Here is an 18,671-nt window from a genome sequence, read left to right as displayed (position 1 = left end):
ACTATTTAAGGCCAGGAGAGGGAGACAGAGCAATTTGGATAAAATTCAGCGCCTCATTGTGGCGATATGACGCTAATTCCACTCATCAGATTGGAGCTGATTAATGGAGCAAGACAGTTGGTGTGTTTCACTTCCTCTTTTGTTCTGCTGTTTGTAACAATGTGAAGCTGATTTTTTCTTTCTTTCAGTTTAGTAGAATTTCTGCTGCAGGTCTTCAACATAAATAGTGTGAAATATTGAGCCTCAGCACCTTGGAGATGGATACATTTGACATTTTTCTGCAGAACTTGGGATCATCAGGCACGGAAAAAAAATTGGGAAGCACCTGGTGGAATAGGTGCTGAGCTCATTATAGGAGCTGCTCTTCAGTGCAATGCTGGTAGAAATGTTGTTAAAAGGTTAATAGAGGAGCCATGTTGCAATGACTTCCTGAAGGCGAAGTTTCAAAAAGGGCAGAAGTTTTTAAAGAAACAGAAACCCAATTTCTAGGTGTTAGATTATGATGTCAAATTTCTTTTAAGTCATATGTGATATATGCAGCATTTTAGAATCCAGAGGTAACATTACTTGGCTGGTTGTGCAATAAAATGGCGCACTCCCTGGAAAATCCACAATACCACCCCTTTAACACCATCTGACGGTCCCTGTGAATATAAAAAATGGTTGAAGTTAGAAACTGGAACTGAACTGACTGATGTCTTTTAGCAACAAATTTTCTTGTTAGATTTTTATGCAGAACTTCTCAACCAAACCATCATCAATTCATGTTTAACTTCCTAAATCATCCCTCTTTTCTTATTTTTCACTTCCACTGACTGAGCCAGTTTATTCTAAGTTTTAATATTATTTTTTTTCATTTATTTGATTTATCTTTATGTTAAATTTTGGATTAAACGTATAACTTTTAGGGTAAAAAGACTCAAACTCATTAGGGTAGACCAGTTTTGTCAAAACGTAACCGAAAGACACTTGAACCCATTTAAATTAGTTCATGATGTTAGTTAGTTGGTTAGTAGCATAAAAATGCAGTTTATTCAATTTTTTAAATTTAAATCTTAATTTAAAAACCATCAAAGACTTTGGCAAAAGAGCATAAAAATTATGGGTTAAAGGTTGCTTCTTCCACATTTATTTTTCACAAAGTTTAACTGAAACCAAATCACTTTCATGTCTCCTTAACCTTGAACTGTAGGACCAGAGGAGCCAAACTGTTTCCAGTAGATGAGCTCTGAGGAATCCTCCCCTTCCCTGTTTTTCTGTGTCTCTCTCTGTTCGTGTGTCTCTGGAGTGAAAGGAGAGGTTTTGTTACACCGCTCCACCACTCGCTGTTATTCTTTTCACGGACAGATTTGCTCCTGATTGTTACCACGGAAACAGAGAGCCAATAAGGTGGCCCATACAGTAGGTTGTGAGTTTCGGACCACTGGGAGCCAAAGGAAGACAAACCCCCAGCTCCTCCCACACTGTGTGTCTGTGTGGGCCTGGAACTGGGCTGTGGGTGGGTGGCTGGACATTCATGCAGCTTTGTAGGTCAGACAGTGGAGAGCAGTTTTTGTTTTGATGCGCCTTTTTTTTGTCTTTTTTTTATTTTATGCGCGTCGCCCTTTCATTGCAGCCTCTGACTTAGTATGAAGTAAAAACATTCAGATGAACTGAATGAAGACGCTTCACTGCCATATATTTGGGATCATAGACACATTTTTATTACATCTGTCTAAACTCACACAATGCAAAGAAGTATCTACTCACTTTTAGATTTCTGTTCCTCATACTTAAATGTTTCAAATCACCAAATATTAATATAAATATAATCATAGTAAATGCAAAACAACTACAATCTATATAATTTTCAAATTTAATCAGCCAACCAGTCAAGATTATTTGTTGTAGATTTCAGGGACATGGCAGTTCAAAGAGCTTTACATCATGAAAACATAAAAAAAATAAAATAAAATAAAAAATGGTAAGCATTACAAATGCATCATGCAGTCAGCAGCTGTGAAAACCAATATCAGACATTACAGTGCTATTGTTAAAATGATCGGTAAACATCAAATATGTTGATCAGTGTTCCATTTATTATGGTTCGAAAGCAACTCTAACAATTAGGTTTTTAGCCTTGATTTAAAGGAACTCGGTGTTTCGGCTGTTTTGAAATTTTCTGGAAATTTGTTCCAGATTTGAAGTGCATAGAAGCTGAATGCTGCGTTTCCGTGTTATTAATAAAGACAAAATAGTCCAAACCAACTTTGCACTATGTGGAAAAAGTTAATTCAACAACAGATGAGCAATGAAGTCACAGAAATCTACTAGTCTGGAAATTGTTACTGCCATTTCTAAGGCTTTGGGACTCCTGTCCAAAACTCTGGGAGGCCAAAATACATGAATAAAAACATCTTGATTCTGGGGGAGTTTTGGAAAAATATTTTGTAAACTGATGAGACAAAAGAAGTTAGAGGGAGGTGTGTGTCTTGTTATATCTGGTGTAGCAACGCATTTTAGGTAAAAATAATAAACATTATACACATTATACAAAATAAGTCAATGTGGGCCTTGATGACTTTTTTCCCTTCATGAATGACAAAGTTGATACAAAATGCAATTATTTGATAATTGCATTTTGTATAAACTTTGATATTACAATTTGTTTGATGATCTGAGAGAGTTAGGCAAAAGCAGAAGAATCATTTTGGAACACAGAGAGTCATAAAATTTACTCCTTTTGAGAAAACTGCAATATAAAAAACATATTTCGACAGACAAAAATCTTTTTTAAGGATAAGATGCCTGAGCAAGCTAAAGTTGTTCAGTATTAATCTAACTGTTCTGTCACGAACTCTAACATTTAACAAGCTAGTGGAGGAATTTGGAGTCCTGAATGAACATCTTTGTTTTCTTTCCATCTTTTGACTTTGAGGTGAATTTTTTGGGAAGTTCACTTCTGGGACAACAGACTGTTGTTCTTTTTTTTTTTAACTTGTGAAAAATAATTTTCTCTGTAGAACGAATGACTTTAAATAGTTTCGAAAAGGCTTGATGACCCAAATTGGAATGTATGTTGTGTTGGTTTGACCCTCACAAATGCACCTATTGATAGTGCATTTGGTACTATCAATAGGTGCCAAATGCAATTATTGGCAAAGTTAGTAATTTAGATCAAAATGATCAAGTTGAGACTCCACCTGATTATCAGGAAATAATAGTCAGATAGTTCAGTCTCAGTCTACTTGATGAAGACAGACAAAAGTAAAATTTCTATAAAATGGAGTAAAAGCAAACGTTTATACATGTCCGGCTCAGTGGCCTATTTGCACCCAAGCAGTTTAGCACCACATAATAAAATACACTTTTTAAATGGTCTTTTCTGACTATTGAGAAACACATTTTGGAATTTATTTGAATGGTTCCTTCTAAAGACTTACACAGGGGTGTGTGAACAGAGCGTTGGCCCAAGTGGCGCTCAGCGGTGTGAGATGTTTGTACTGAAACTCCCTTGAGCTGCATCCTGTTTGAGTCCTAATGTGTGTCGCTCCAGATCTGTCAGGATGCGTAGTGGCTGTTGGAAATGCAGACAGAGTTGGAGACACAGGTGTAATGAAGTCACCCGTCACTTGAACCAACACGCAGCAACCAGAGCGTAAACATGAAAATAATTAACATTGCAAACACAGAAACAAACCCTAAACCCTAAAAACCCAAAAGCATGACAGGATCTCTGCCAAAGCTAATGGTGGAGGTGCAGAAACCCCTCATTCCGTGTAGAATGAGACAAAAACATCTTTGTGCAGATGTGAAAGCACTGTGGTATCATAGCCAGGAGAATTGGAGCAATTCAATGGGTCATTGTCAGGAATTTCAGCAAAGGCCCAACATGGCTTTTCAGCTTTTGTGTTCTGGTTCTTAGAAATGTTCAACGGTTTAACGGCGCAGTTTTAAATAAAATAGAATAGGATAAAAAAACATCTGTCTAAGATGATCTAACCAGTAAGGCCTTTTTTGACACAATGTTTTTCACAGCCTTTTGACTTGGTGATAGCGAATGAAAACAGGATACAGCACCATACCTCGCTTTGTGTTGGATAAAACCTCAGAAATATTCTTTCTTTCAGATGTTTATAGTGATGCGTCTTCAGCTGGTTGGCCATCGGCAACATCTGCCTCCGTAAGAGAAAGAAACAAGATAAGACATGAAGGGAGGAGCACCTCATACCTGAACATCACTCAGATGAGACAATGATTTTTGACGATAATGACATTCCTTCAGGCTCTTCTCTCCTGGGAGCTTTTGAGTATATCTATGGTGACAGGGCTGCCATTGTGTGAGGCTTTACATCGTACAGGAGGGAACTGAACATGTCAAAATCCCTTTGTAACTTGTGGTGAGAGTGGAAGGTCTGAGGGAAAAGTCTGTCTGTCTGTCTGTCTGTGGTATTCAGAACATCTTGAGAAAGGGCTGAAAAGTTTGGGGTGTTGGTGGTTTTATCTATTCATCATGTCACTCTTTTGTAGTTTTAGCCACTTCGTACATGACTTTTTCCAGGGATGACAAAAAGCAAACCTCCATTTGATGTTTTTGTGCCCAACACAGATCAATTCATAACCATCTGGGGGAAAGTTTCATAGCCTCTTTGAGAACCAAAGATCTAAACTGATCATCTACTTATGATCTGTTGTAGGGAAAATGTGACTGAATATTCTTTACCAGCAGAAGATTTCTCAGACTTATTTTAGTTTGAGCAGGGGTCATAATCTGTCGTATTTTGTTAAAGTATAAAGGTCCAAACTGAGATCTATTAATTAATAGGAATATGTTAGAATCATCAGCAAATCTAATTTAATTTAGCTTGGCTGAGAACTGCAGCTGCAGGGAGGAGCTGTGTGGAAAAGGCGGAGCTTTGTGAGAGCAAGCGTTTAGGCATCCTGAGTGGTTACCAGGGGAGATTAAAGGATTCATCAAACTTGTATGGAAGAATCAAATCAACACTCCAACTTATGCTTTTGAGGGAGGGAATAACAGTATCAGATGAAGTAAAGTAAAAAAAAGTTTATTTTACATAATACCGCCCCTTTAAAAAACAGAAAGCCTGAAGAGCAACTGACCACTGCCAGTTTAAGACGTCAGAAAATCTGGCTATTTTTAATGAAAATATAAAGAATTAAAGTTAAATTATATTTTCCTTCTAAATAATCTAGTTGTGAACTTTCTCTACAGTCAGTTTAAGATGATAGCAAAGCTTTTGATTTTTTTCAGACTTCAGGAAACCTGCCCTGCTGTAGATCATCGTCAGTGTTAGAATCCTACTGCAGTTGATGTTTATGTTAAAAATCCAAACTGTGAAAAACCAGCCTGAAAAATAGCTTCATACCAGTGTGCTGTCCCTGATTTGTTTGTTTAAACACAAAGAAACACCTCACACAGGTGGACAGACACACATTTGCTCTGCTTCCTTCTGCCCTATCGACCTCTGACCTCTAACTACTTCCTGGCTGACTGCGTGCAGGTGCTGGGCTGAGTTGGTGATGGAGTCAGTCCTGAAACACCATTCTGTGCTGCCAAAGCCATTAGGAAGAAGGAAGACCCCCACTGAGGGCAGGTCAGAGGTGATAGGGGTCAAGAGCAGACAGGAAGGCTTTAATGTCCACATCTGGGGCTGCACTTGTTCAGAGATTAAGTTTTATCTGCACTTACTGCTGCAGATAGACGCCTCGGCACAAAGAAGCCTCTCTTTTAATCCTGTTTGTGAATGATGATGTTCAGAGAAATGTTCTGTGGCAGGCTGTGGGTCTGAAGAGGCTTAGGCTGTTTAATAGAAACGAGGTAGAATGATTTAGTAAAATGTGAACTAAACAAAGTGAAAACCTTTGAATCCAGTTTTTGCCTAGTAAAAACAAACAGCTAAGGGAATTTTTTTAATCTATTTAAATATTTTAAGGGGAAGTATGATGTTTTCCAGGCACATAGTTCCATTTTATAACACAATCAAGTAACTATGTTACTTCCGCTTGTTATAAAAATTCTGCTTATATATTACTTAAAAGAAATTTGACTTTGTAATTTAATGCCTTGACATTGGGCCTCTGTCTCTTTATAAACTTCTGCTATTCTGAAACTCCACCTTCAGGAAGTCATCACTACATGGCTCCTCTATTAACCATTTAACAATGTTTTTTTTTTTTTTACCAGCGTTTCACTGAGAAGTAGCTCCTATAATGAGTGCATCAGATGCTCAGTTCCACCAAGTGTTTGCTAATTGATGCTGGCTAGTCTGAAGGAGCTGAGTGAGTAAGGAAGCAAGCAAGCCTACCTACAGGAAGGATTCTTCATAAAATTAAGAAAAATATGGGCAACCCTGACCATTCTCTTCATGAGACTGTCATAGAAAATCAGAGCGTCTTTGATCAGAAGCTTCTTCAAATTTGTTGCAATACTGATTGCTACAGGAAATCTTTCCTGCCACTATCTACAATAACTGTGAATAATTTGAATTAATGAGATACGACAGCATTTCATTTTCCTCTGAGGTCAATGAAGTATTTTTGAATCAAAATTAATTTGTTTAAACAAATACATGTATTGTCATGTTTCAGCTGACTACCGAAGAGGAAATATGTTTAAAAAATGCATTTTATTTTAAAACACAACTTTTAACATCTTTTTCGAGCTGTAAACATCCTCAAATATTCTCTTTGATTTTTACGTCAGTTCTTGTGACTAACTCTTAAATTTCTTCTTTTTTTATAGAAAAGGGTAAAATGGCTAAACAAAGAGACAAACAAATATGGCACTACCAGTCAGAAGGTGTAAAAAGAGGAGAAAAGGTCCTTATAGACCCTTTGCTATATGACTTAAATCATTTTAAACTACGGGTCCAGTTCAGATTAAAATTCCATCCAGAAAACAACAGCATTTTAAGTAGTTTATTAAAAAACACCACTTGAAAAGCATGAAGTATTACATTTTTTAACATTAACTCTTAAAGGTCGCACCAGTTTAAGTCTAACCTTTTACAATACATTGCTAAATAATTCTTACCATTTAACTATTTTTCAGGTTTTGCCTTGTTACAATCACAGCATCACAGAATTTTATTTGGATTTCATGTATGTGACCAACACAATATGGCAGAACTACAAAGCAAAAGACGTACATCATTATTTACAAATTAGAATCTGAAACATGTGACTTGCATTTAGTAAACAGACCATTTTACTCTCATTCCCCAAAATAAGATCTAACAAAGCACACTGGAAAAGAGAATACGTGTTCATTTGTCACATGTCATTGTATTAAGTTTGCCAGACTTACTTTAGTTACATTTGTTTAGCATGACAACTTAATAAACACCATAAATTTGTTTGGATAAACTTATCTTGATTACTTCTGACCAGTTGGCACAATATATTTAAGCTATAGTATGTCACCTGTTTCCTTTTTTCTGTCTATTATTTTCCAAACAAGAACGAGCAGAAATGTTTCTAACTGTGTAAAGGTTTGAAGCTGCATCTCAGAAGGGCTGAATATGTGTGTATGCCACACTTATGAAAGTTTTACAAGTAAAAGAAAACAAACAGATTTCCTTCTACTTCACAATTATTACTTGTGTTGGTACATCATGTAAAGTTCTTTATAAAATACATTACAATGCAGAGAGGCATGGATGTTATTGCAAGGCCAGATTTGGAGAGAAAATGTGACTTGGAATGAAAAGAAATAAAACTCACTTGAGGCTGACCTGCACTGAAACAAATGGTTGCTTGAACAGACTTTTAAAAAAATGACTATAATTTGTTAAAGCTAATTGTATTAGTTTTGCTCAATCTAATTCAGATTTGAACAATTCTGAAATCAGAACTTTAGCTTGAGCACAACTAATAAAATTAGCTGTAAAAGAATTTTTTTTTTAAAAGCTGGTTCAAAAAACATATTTTTCAGTATGACCTTGAATACACTTCGGTTTAGGAAAAGGAATTCCAACTGGATGCAAAATACTAGATCTAAACGTGAATGAATGAATGAATGAATGAATGAACGAATGAATGAATGAATGAATGATGTATCGTCCTGATTTCCGTCCTGCTAGCAGTCATCGCTCTGCAGCATGGACATGAAGAAGGCGCACACGCTGGCCCAGGAGCTGCAGAACTCCTCCGCTGTTCTCCGCTGATCCGCGCGCTTTACGCACGCCGCGCGCGTGGGCTGGACCGGCGGCGAGGTGGGAGCAGCGGTTCTTCTTTTCACGCTGTTCCGATCCAGTCTGAGGTTCGCATCTCTGGACGCGTGCTTACACATGCGGGCTTTCACCAGCGCGCGAACGTCCACGCACACTTGATCCCGCATCTTCTTGAAGGCGCGCGCCACTTGTTTCCAGAAGGCTTTGGGGTCGGAGCTGTAACCCGGACAGCTCCGAGGTCTACCGCGGTACTCGCAGCTGGTCTTGTTGACGCCGCCCTGCCTCTCGCAGTTCACCCAGACCTTCACCGCTTCCCCCGCTTCCTCCGCGCGCCACGCGCACCGCGTCCTGTCGCTGGTGACGAATGTCCCTCCGCCGATCTGCTGCGCGACGCCGGGCTGCTTGGCGCCAGAAGCCCCGAGGAGTAGGAGCTTCAGGAGAACCAAAACCAGCCAAATGGAGAAGAGAGCCCTCAGCGGAAACATCACTGCTTTCAGCAGAGAAAATAAAAAACAAAACACAAAATCCACCTGAAAATGAAAGAGAAACAGATGATGGTGCATCACCTCTGACTTAAAGGATCGTATTTATTTGAGTGATAGAAAATAATGTGGGGTTTGACTCAAAAACTAACATATCCTTGCCTCAAAACCATCAAGTTCCAAATGATATGCTTTTTTCATATTTGTATTTTAATAGTTTCAGTCAAACTATTGCCTGTGTTTGAGGTTTAATGTAAACATAATATATGCTAAATACATTTTTAATATGAAATGATGCTTGAGTACAGATGGTATTAGAAGGTGCACACCAAAAACTGCTTAATTGAGAGGGAAAATGTTTTAATCCACCCTGCTAACGCTTTTACACGTCGACAATATTAACTGTTTTTTCCCCCTTTACAGTATGCCAATTTACAGCTAAAGGGATCACACGTAAAGTACTGAATCTTACCAGAATGAAGAGTGCCGCCGTGCGTAAATCCCGCGTGTTGTGTCTCTCAGTGGCCCGGCGCGCGGTTTTTCATGCGTCGCTGTGCAGCACGCCCACCATTCAGCTCATGCACTCTTATGTTCGCAGGCAAATCTTTTGAAAAGAAGCCTGGCATCAGTTTCTGATGAATAGCTCTGGCATGGGCTGACACGACGTGTCTACATGTGAATTCACGCCTGGTGGAGATCAAGGCAGAGCGCGAACCGAAGCTGGATTCTTCAGTGTGTCAACACACGTGGGTTTTACGCTGTGGTCATTTTTTAACAAGCCTGACTTATTATTACAGCATCACAGTCACACAACGATTTCCTCCGATCATCTCCATCGTTCAGCCGCCAGTAGAGTATTTTATTTGGATTACTTGATAGTTTCAGCTTTGATTTATCTGACAGTGGACATGAAAAATACCAAAAATAGTTGCAATAGTTTTTGAGACCACAAGAAAATGTGTCTATGAGGCAACTATTCCCTAACACGAAATGTTCAAATAATAATGAATCCATTCATCCATACCCAGGTGAAAAAAAGTAGTACTTTAAGTATACTAATTATTAAGTGTTCTACCTATAAGTATATCTGAAGTATACTAAAAATACACTTGTACCAATTTCTAAATTAGAACTTTAAACACACTTAAACATAATTGTACCAAAATACACTTTTAATATATTAAATAAAATTATATTTTAAGTGAACAAAATATGAATGAATATGTATGAATTTTTAAGTGCCTTAATAATCATTTACTATTTATTAAAATTGCATACAATAAAAAAATGATCATCATGATGTAATTTTTAAGAAAGTATCCAATCAATTTTCAGATGTCAACGGTATAATCAACGGCATTAGCTCCAGTTCATACTCCAGACCAGATGGTGGCTCCAGTTCATACTCCAGACCAGATGGTGGCGGTATTGCACACTTTCATTTATTTTAAAAAACGCCACAAAGAAGAAAAAACGAACGCAGAAGATAACAGACGCTGTTCAAATTCGCCATTTTTACTCGCATAATATTGTCTTAAAAGCAGAGAGGGCCTTGACAATAGTTACTAATTTTGGTAAATTCAAGCTGGTGACGTCCTAATCCGAGTTAGACGACAACACAACGGAACAACAACCAATGGAAATGAAATCTGTGTCACAAAAGGAGCCCGGGGGGACGAAGGCTGCTAAGTGTTGCTAGCTGGTGGTAAGTTTGCTTATTAATTATCTTCATTTAATTATAAACAGTGCAGTAAAGATATATAACTTATGTTGGTTTCATAAATAATTATTTTATCAATTTTATTGTGACTTGTATGATTATTACTATAGTAATCATTCAGCTTCATGTTATAACTGCATGGAGGCTGTTTGTTGCGACTTCATAAACTAACCTGGTTTTAATTAAGCTCCATAAGACAAAGAGACTTTGATATTGTGAGGTTGTTGTTCTAACTCGTTCATCAATGATTTTATCTTCAAAATATGTTTGCAGTCTAAGCAAATGAGGATGAAAGAGGAAGCCAGAGAAATCAGGTGTTAGGAAACTAAAGACTTTCTGTCTCAGAAGAAGCTCTGACTCCACCAGATCACCAACCAGCTCTAAGGATGAACCTTCACATCGTCTTCATGATGTAAGTTTGTTTTTTCAATGAGGAGCTAGCTATATTTTCAACAACAAAAACTGGTGTGTTACCAACACCAAGTGCTTAATAAACATGATTTGATTTAAAGAGGACATAAATTTTCTCCTTGTTAAACATTTCTCTTTCATACATTTTATTTGTTGTTGGCTCTCAGGGTCCTGTGATGGACTGGTGACCTGTCCAGGGTGAACCCTGCCTCTCATCTGATGACTGCTGGAAATGGGCACCACCAGCCCCCCTCACCACCCTGTAAGGTTCAGTGTGTTCAGATCATGGWTGGAAAGATTTTAAGGTAGTTTGTCTCCTTAAGTCCACACTTAAAACAGCTTCATAGTTATTGCCAACATCAACTGGTTCTATGACATTACTGGCTATGTTTTCTACTTCTAACATAAACAGGCAAAGAAGTCACCCAGAAATGTTTTTCCACCCCAGGAATCTAGTCCCAATCATCATCAGTTCTTATGATGTCACATACATGGTGAGTCCATGTCTTAAAATTGTAAGTATTATTTTTTTTTATTTGCCATTTTTCTGTTCTCTTTAAATACACATGCCTTGTCTGTTTAATTGCTCTATTGTTCTTTTTTGTAGGTTCCTGTAAGATGCAGTGAACGGGAATGTTCTGTCATTGATCCTCACTTTCATGTTTTATTGTCACACTTAAATTTTCATGTTCATGTGTTCACTTTTGATGTGTAAACTGATAATTTGTGTTAAGTTTATAATGTTTTGATTAAAATGAGACAATTTTAAAATGTCTGTAATAAAACAATATTTTAATTACCTTGAACATCTTGTGTAATTAATCTTTCCATGTAATTTTAGCCTAAAACAATGTAAGTACTGTAATGTAGTTATTCATGTCATTTACAAAATAGGTACGTAGGAATAAAGACTTTCACGAGTAATTAAAATTGTAGTTTATTATCAATAGCAGGAAATCAAAAATAAAAATTCAGTGTAATTTAAATACATTACTAATATATTAATAGTATATTTAAAATATATTTGAAGTATATTAAATATATATTTTTTATATAATTCTGAGACAGAATTATTACACTCAAAATATAATAATTATATCAAAATATAATAAACCTCTGAAATATGATATTTAAAAAGTATACTTTAAGTACACTAGGTACACTTGAAGTTGTTCCAAAAAAGTATGTATAGTATACTAAAATATACTATTAGTTGTAATTTAATACTATTTAAATACTACTAAAGTATACTAAGCACAAAATTAGTTGTTCCAAAATAGTACAGTTTAAGTACATCGATAAAAGTGATTGGAGTTCATCCTGAAATAGGGATCCCAGTTCAAGTTCCCTCTCGGCTGTTGTGTCCTTGGGCAAGACACTTCACCTCCTTTGCTGCTGGTGGTCAGAAGGGCCTCCGGACAGCTACGGCTACTGCCTGGTAGCTCTGCAACCATGTATGTGTGAATGTGTAAGCAAATGATTTTCAAGTCCTCTGGACTAGATAAAGTCCAGAAGATAGGACATTTACCATTTTAAGTGTATTGGTTTATTTATTGGATCATCTTGTATTATTAAGTTAGTTTTGATTTTCCATATGGGTTTGGAAAGTTGCTAAATATAACAATAAGTGGCCAACTTGGCAAAAGTGTTTTTTGTTGTTTTTTTCCTGTCCTGACCACACTTGGCCATGTCTCTTATTGTCCCTTGACTCCGCCCACTTTACAGGATTTTTTTTCCCCCTAAATTTGTCAGGGGTGGGGTTATGCTCTATGGGGGTTTACATTTCATTTATTTATGTCCTTTTCTCCATGTCTTCCTGATTATCAAGCCTGATTGCAACTGTGTGTGTGTCACTAGGAAAAATCTGCTCTGTGATTTTTACAGCAAATGTTTACAAAAATGAAGGATTGAGGTGGCACTAGAATGTAAATTTAGATATCAATTTTAACTCCACAAGCCCTGTGCTGTCCCTTTAAGCCAAAGGCTTAATTAAGCAATTAATTTAAAAAAATAAAGCAATTAATTTTAAAAATAAACAAATACAACTTTACATCAAACCTGTATTACCTACTTGGCAAGTTTAGCAAATGCCTCGTCATCAACCATCCTCTACTTCTAGCAGACAAACAGCATTTCTCAGCAGTCAGTCCCCACAATGTAATATGCACAAGGAAAATGGTCCCCATAATGCTTCAAATACATGGCACACATACACACACGCACGCACACACACACACACACACACACACACACACACACACACACACACACACACACACACAGATCAAAGTTCTTCCTGGAATCAACAGTGTGATAACTACTGTAGAAGTTACCACACTGTCAGTGCATTTCTTTTTTCCCCACCCTTCAGATCTCAGAGTTTAGAGGCAGGTCTAACAGCTTGCCGCCTCTTTAGCTGTAACAACATGTTATATTTAGAGCAGAGTTCAGTTTCACTTTGGAGGAAGTGAGATTCAGCAAGTCATTCTCTCTGCTAGGGGAAATGGCGCAGGCACGAGTTCAGTTGGATCGGGAAAGGTTCTCCTGTTCCATCTGTTTGGATCTACTGAAGGATCCGGTGACTACATCCTGTGGACACAGCTACTGCATGAGCTGCATTAAAGACCACTGGGATGGAGAGGACCAGAAGGGAACCCACAGCTGTCCACAGTGCAGGAAGACTTTCAATCGCAGACCTGACCTCCAGAAAAACACCCTGTTAGCAGAGTTAGTGGAGGACCTGAAGAAGACTGGACTCCGACATGCTCCAGCTGACCAVTGTTATGCTGGAHCTGGAGATGTGGCCTGCGATGTCTGCACTGGGAGAAAGATGAAAGCTGTCAAGTCCTGTCTGGTTTGTTTGGCCTCATACTGTGAGGATCACCTCCAACCTCACTATGAATCTCATGCTTTTAAAAAACATAAACTTGTTAAGGCTTCCGCTGAACTTCAGCAGCACGTCTGCAGTCGTCATGACGAGGTGATGAAGATCTTCTGTCGTACTGATCAGCAGTCCATCTGTTATCTCTGCACTATGGATGAACATAAAGGCCATGAAACAGTGCCGACTGCAGCAGAAAGGGCTGAGAAGCAGAAGGAGCTCCAGGTGAGGCAACAACAAATCCAGCACAGAATCCAGAACAGAGAGAAAGATATGAAGCTGCTTCAACAGGAGGTGAAGGTCATCAATGTCTCTGCTGATAAAACAGTGGAGGACAATGAGAAGATCTTCACTGAGCTGATCCGTCTCCTCCAGAAAAGAAGCTCTGAGGTGAAGCAGCAGATCAGATYYCAGSARRAAACYGAAGTGAGTCGAGTCAAAGATGTTCAGGAGAAGCTGGAGCAGGAGATCAGTGAGCTGAAGAGGAAAGACGCTGAGCTGGAGCAGCTCTCACACACAGAGGATCACAACCAGTTTCTCCTCAACTACCCCTCATTGTCAGCACTCAGTGAGTCGACACACTCATCCAGCATCGACGGTCGTCCTCTGAGACACTTTGAGGACGTGACAGCAGCTGTGTCAGAGCTCAGAGATATACTACAGGACATCTTGAGGGACATGTGGAAAAACGTCCCACTGACAGTCCCCCTGGTGGATGTTCTCCAGTCAGAACCAGAACCTAAGACCAGAAATGACTTCTTGAAATATTCAAAAATAATCACTCTGGACCCAAACACAGCAAGTGCACAAATATTATTATCTGAGGGAAACAGGAAAGCAACTTTGACAGATGAATTGCAGTTTTATTTTGATCATCCAGACAGATTCACTTATTGTCAGGTCCTGAGCAGAGAGAGTCTGACTGGACGCTGTTACTGGGAGGTGGAGTGGAGGGGGAGAAGAGTCGATGTAGCAGTTTCATACAAGAGCATCAGCAGGTCAGGACAAGAATGTGAGTTTCGAAGTAATGACAAATGTTGGTCATTATATTGTTGCACAGACTGGTACACATGTTGGCACAACAGAGTTGGAAATCTAATATCAATTCCGGTTTCGTCCAGAGTAGGAATGTATCTGGATCACAGAGCCGGTGTTCTGTCTTTCTACCGCGTCTCTGGAACCATGACTCTCCTCCACAGAGTCCAGACCTGCTTCACCCAGCCGCTGCATGCTGGAGTTGGGTTTTATGATACTGGAGACTCTGTTACATTTATTGAACTGTAACAAGAAACAGTCCAATAAGCTGTTCAATGATGAGGTCAGTGATTGGAGATCCAGATTCAGGGAGTTACTTTCTGCTCTTCAGTTGTTTTGTTGATGGTAGGTTTAGTTTGAGTGCTGCCCCCTCCTGTTTCTGTTCAGCCATAGAGGCTACCACTGCTCAGGAGGGTTTATTCACCTGAACTGTTTAAATTGATTTTGACAAAATCCTTTGTTGGAAACAACAACAAAAAAACATTGTTTCCATGACCATTATGGTAATTTGAGAATAGAGATGATCAGAATTAAATTCTGTGTATTTCTTGTATTTTTCATTAAGTCACTGTATAAGGGTTCTTTAATTTTAATATAATTGCTTATTTTGCCATGCAGATAAAAACAAACATAGATCGTCTGTTGCTTTTTAGGCATTTGTGCTGCTAAAATGGCCATACTACAAGCAAATATTCTTAAATGTACCTTACAGGTATTTTTGTTTTCCCAAGTGATTGTAGGAGATATTTGGTTGTCCAAATGTATTTTTTTTATGACTTGTTAAATATGAAACAAAATTTAATACTATTCACACATGTACAGTTGAAGGAAACAGCAATTATTTCAATACTTTACAATTGAAAACTGATTTGTTTCACAACAGACAGCTTCCTTGGTGAACATTGCCACAATTCCAAAATGACAACTTTTTAACGCCTGATAATTTTATTAAAAAATGCATGTTAAAATGCACTAAAATTAAATTTAACAGTCATATAGGCAATTTATCCTGCTATGCTTCATCTAATTAAAAAATGCAGCTGTTACTCCAAAAGTACCACCTTTCAATATGAATGGCAGTGACTTTCTACCAATATCTTGATGATTTGTGGGTAATAAACTTCACCAAAGCCCATGGTAGATGGAGAAAGGTCTAGTTGCAGCCACAGCCAACTAGAAAACGCCACATGTCCAACTTGAGTCTTTGCCATGATTTGAGCGCCCCACATCGCCCCCTGGCGTCTCAGAAACGCCATTAATTTAAACTCGGGACTGAAGTTACAATTCCTGCAGAGTGTATTCTCAGAAAGGCCGATGGGCGTTATTAATATCTACAAAGTAAAACATAAATCCCACACATTTGAACCGGCGTTTCAGAACATTTTAGGACAAACTAAAATTGTACTTTTGTTTAAACTGAATCCTATTTCAGTAGCTTTGCTGTGTTTTTTTTATCTTAATTATAAAATCTTTTTGTTTTTAATTGCATTTTGAATTTTGTTTCGATTCATCTTATTTGTCTTTTTCTTTCTTTATTCTAGATTTCACAAAAAAAATGTTAATTCTTATTGAAATTATGATTAAAGTAAGAAATTACAAATACTGTTTTGTTTCTTAAGTTCATATTTAAAATACAACTTTGATCTCTGATGTGAAGACTTGTCCCCTAACAGATTTTCTCAGTTTCTGATTTTTTTAACACACTTCAGTGCTGCATATGATTAACCAAATTCCAAAATAATGCCGTTTTCAAATGACTATTTCACTTAAGGGGGAAAAAATACATCCAATCCCACTTGGCCATGTGTGAAAAATTCCCCCCATACACCTTCCCTTATTTAATCATGTCATGAATCACATTTTTTAGAAAGTTATGTTGAGTTTCACTCGCTGCACTGAGGCCTGATTACTGAGAACAGCATTCACGTAAAAACATGAATGCTGACTACTGCACTCCTGCTGTAAACTGCTCTGTGCCCACAGGAAAATGTTATTGTGAATTTCACTTAACTCTTAGTTAGACATTTCACAACCATTAAGTATTTTATTCATACAGCATTATCACTGGTCAAGGAGAAACAAATAAACGCTTTGCTGATGTTAAAAGTGAAGGGACAGCCTCCACAATGTAGCACAAACTGCTAAAGTCAATAAAGCAAAAAATAGCATCAGATGAATATTGTTAAAATATTACCAAAATTGTTAAAATCACTGTTAAATCAGTTATAGAAAACAAACAGAGAAACAACATGCAAACATTAAGATGTACTTAAACTAATAAAAAAGAATAAAATAAAACAAAACAAAACAAAACATCAACGGAAATTTCATTCTTGTTCAAAATGAAACAAACCTCATTGTCTGACTTTAACTTTGAACATAGTAATGAATCTGTTGGTGAACTCACATACAACAAATTTATGCAGAAATTCAATAAATTCATTGTTTGAATCTGAATGTTTCTTTTGATCATCCCAGCTCCAACAATAACATTTGGTCTGAGAAATCAATAAATAACTGAACTACTTTTATCTTAGTTGTTAGTTTTCTCTACTTGGTTTTTAGTTGTACAGTAAACAAATAAAATGAATTCAAGTGAATAAACCCTCTGGAGCAGTGGTAGCTGCTGAACAGAAACAGAAGGGGGCAGCACTCAATCTAAACCCAAGATCAAGAAAAGACAAAGTGGCTCCCTAAAGACAACTGATCTCTGAGCAGAGAGGAAATGGCCAAACACTGAGCACTTAGCAACAATGACGGAGACCTCTGATCACTTCTGTCCGTTATAGTTCAATAAACTTAGCAGAGTCCCCATAACTATAAAACCCAACTCCAGCATGCAGCGGCTGAGTGAAGCAGGTCTGGACTCTGTGGAGGAGAGTCATGGTTCCAGAGACGCGGTAGAAAGACAGAACACCGGCTCTGTGATCCAGATACACTCCTACTTTGGACGAAACCGGAACTGACACTCGAGTTTCTACTCTGTTGTGATAAAATATGTAAATTTGTCTGTGACAATATAATGTCCAAGATTTGTCTGTGTTTCGAAAATCACTGTCACCTTCCGACCTGCTGATGTTCTTGTATGAAACTGCTAAATCCACTTCCGTCCCCCTCCACTCCACCTCCCAGTAACAGCGCCCAGTCAGACTCTCTCTGCTGAGGATCTGAGTGCAGTTAGTGAATCTGTCTGGATGATCAAAATAAAACTGGTCTTCTTCCACTAAAGTCACTTTCCTGTTTCCCTCAGATAACAACAGAAAGTTGTTTGCTGTGTTTGGGTCCAGAGTGATTCTTTTTGAATATTTCAAGAAGTCATTTCTAGTCTTAGGTTCTGGTTCTGACTGGACAACATCCACCAGGGGGACTGTCAGTGGGACTTTTGTCCACATGTCCCTCAGGATGTCCTGTAGTTTATCTCTGAGCTCTGACACAGCTGCTGTCACGTCCTCAAAGTGTCTCAGAGGACGACCGTCGATGCTGGATGAGTGTGTCGACTCACTGAGTGCTGACAATGAGGGGTAGTTGAGGAGAAACTGGTTGTGATCCTCTGTGTGTGAGAGCTGCTCCAGCTCAGCGTCTTTCCTCTTCAGCTCACTGATCTCCTGCTCCAGCTTCTCCTGAACATCTTTGACTCGACTCACTTCRGTTTYYTSCTGRRATCTGATCTGCTGCTTCACCTCAGAGCTTCTTTTCTGGAGGAGACGGATCAGCTCAGTGAAGATCTTCTCATTGTCCTCCACTGTTTTATCAGCAGAGACATTGATGACCTTCACCTCCTGTTGAAGCAGCTTCATATCTTTCTCTCTGTTCTGGATTCTGTGCTGGATTTGTTGTTGCCTCACCTGGAGCTCCTTCTGCTTCTCAGCCCTTTCTGCTGCAGTCGGCACTGTTTCATGGCCTTTATGTTCATCCATAGTGCAGAGATAACAGATGGACTGCTGATCAGTACGACAGAAGATCTTCATCAC

General features: G+C 38.3%; 3 protein-coding genes and 1 long non-coding RNA gene across 4 annotated transcripts in view; 1 reads left to right on the top strand and 3 right to left on the bottom strand.

Moving 5' to 3' along the window:
• Positions 1 to 549: 549 nt before the first annotated feature.
• On the bottom strand, positions 550 to 6,505 carry LOC103459612 (uncharacterized). The gene is made up of 5 exons (XR_532783.2): positions 6,356 to 6,505; positions 5,690 to 5,800; positions 4,065 to 4,158; positions 3,423 to 3,556; positions 550 to 644 (listed from the first exon to the last, which is right to left on the bottom strand). It is a non-coding gene; the product is annotated as an uncharacterized LOC103459612 (long non-coding RNA).
• A 398-nt stretch (positions 6,506 to 6,903) lies between these two features.
• On the bottom strand, positions 6,904 to 9,668 carry LOC103459660 (fibroblast growth factor-binding protein 1-like). Its single transcript, XM_008401460.2, has 2 exons — positions 9,126 to 9,668; positions 6,904 to 8,701 (listed from the first exon to the last, which is right to left on the bottom strand). Exon 2 carries the CDS (start codon positions 8,654 to 8,656, stop codon positions 8,078 to 8,080), a length of 579 nt encoding a protein of 192 aa, XP_008399682.1. The 5' UTR covers positions 8,657 to 8,701; positions 9,126 to 9,668; the 3' UTR covers positions 6,904 to 8,077.
• Positions 9,669 to 13,089: 3,421 nt separating this feature from the next.
• LOC103459733 (E3 ubiquitin/ISG15 ligase TRIM25-like) lies at positions 13,090 to 16,196 on the top strand. Its single transcript, XM_008401577.2, has one exon. The coding sequence runs from the start codon at positions 13,288 to 13,290 to the stop codon at positions 14,947 to 14,949; it is 1,662 nt and encodes a 553-aa protein (XP_008399799.1). The 5' UTR covers positions 13,090 to 13,287; the 3' UTR covers positions 14,950 to 16,196.
• Positions 16,197 to 17,062: 866 nt separating this feature from the next.
• LOC103462597 (tripartite motif-containing protein 16-like) overlaps positions 17,063 to 18,671 on the bottom strand; it is a 2,228-nt gene continuing 619 nt past the window's right edge. Inside the window, exon 2 of the mRNA XM_008405492.2 lies at positions 17,063 to 18,662. Coding sequence (XP_008403714.2) covers positions 17,484 to 18,662 — 1,179 coding nt within the window. The 3' untranslated portion in view covers positions 17,063 to 17,483. The remainder of the gene's footprint in view (positions 18,663 to 18,671) is intronic.

Source organism: Poecilia reticulata, linkage group LG1 (genome assembly GCF_000633615.1).
Source record: "Poecilia reticulata strain Guanapo linkage group LG1, Guppy_female_1.0+MT, whole genome shotgun sequence".
Classification (NCBI taxonomy): domain Eukaryota; kingdom Metazoa; phylum Chordata; class Actinopteri; order Cyprinodontiformes; family Poeciliidae; genus Poecilia; species Poecilia reticulata.
This window is presented reverse-complemented; position numbering and strand designations above follow the sequence as displayed.

Coding starts and splice junctions, on each gene's coding strand:
- LOC103459660 (XM_008401460.2), bottom strand. CDS start 8,656: ATGTTTCCGCTGAGGGCTCTCTTCTCCATTTGGCTGGTTTTGGTTCTC.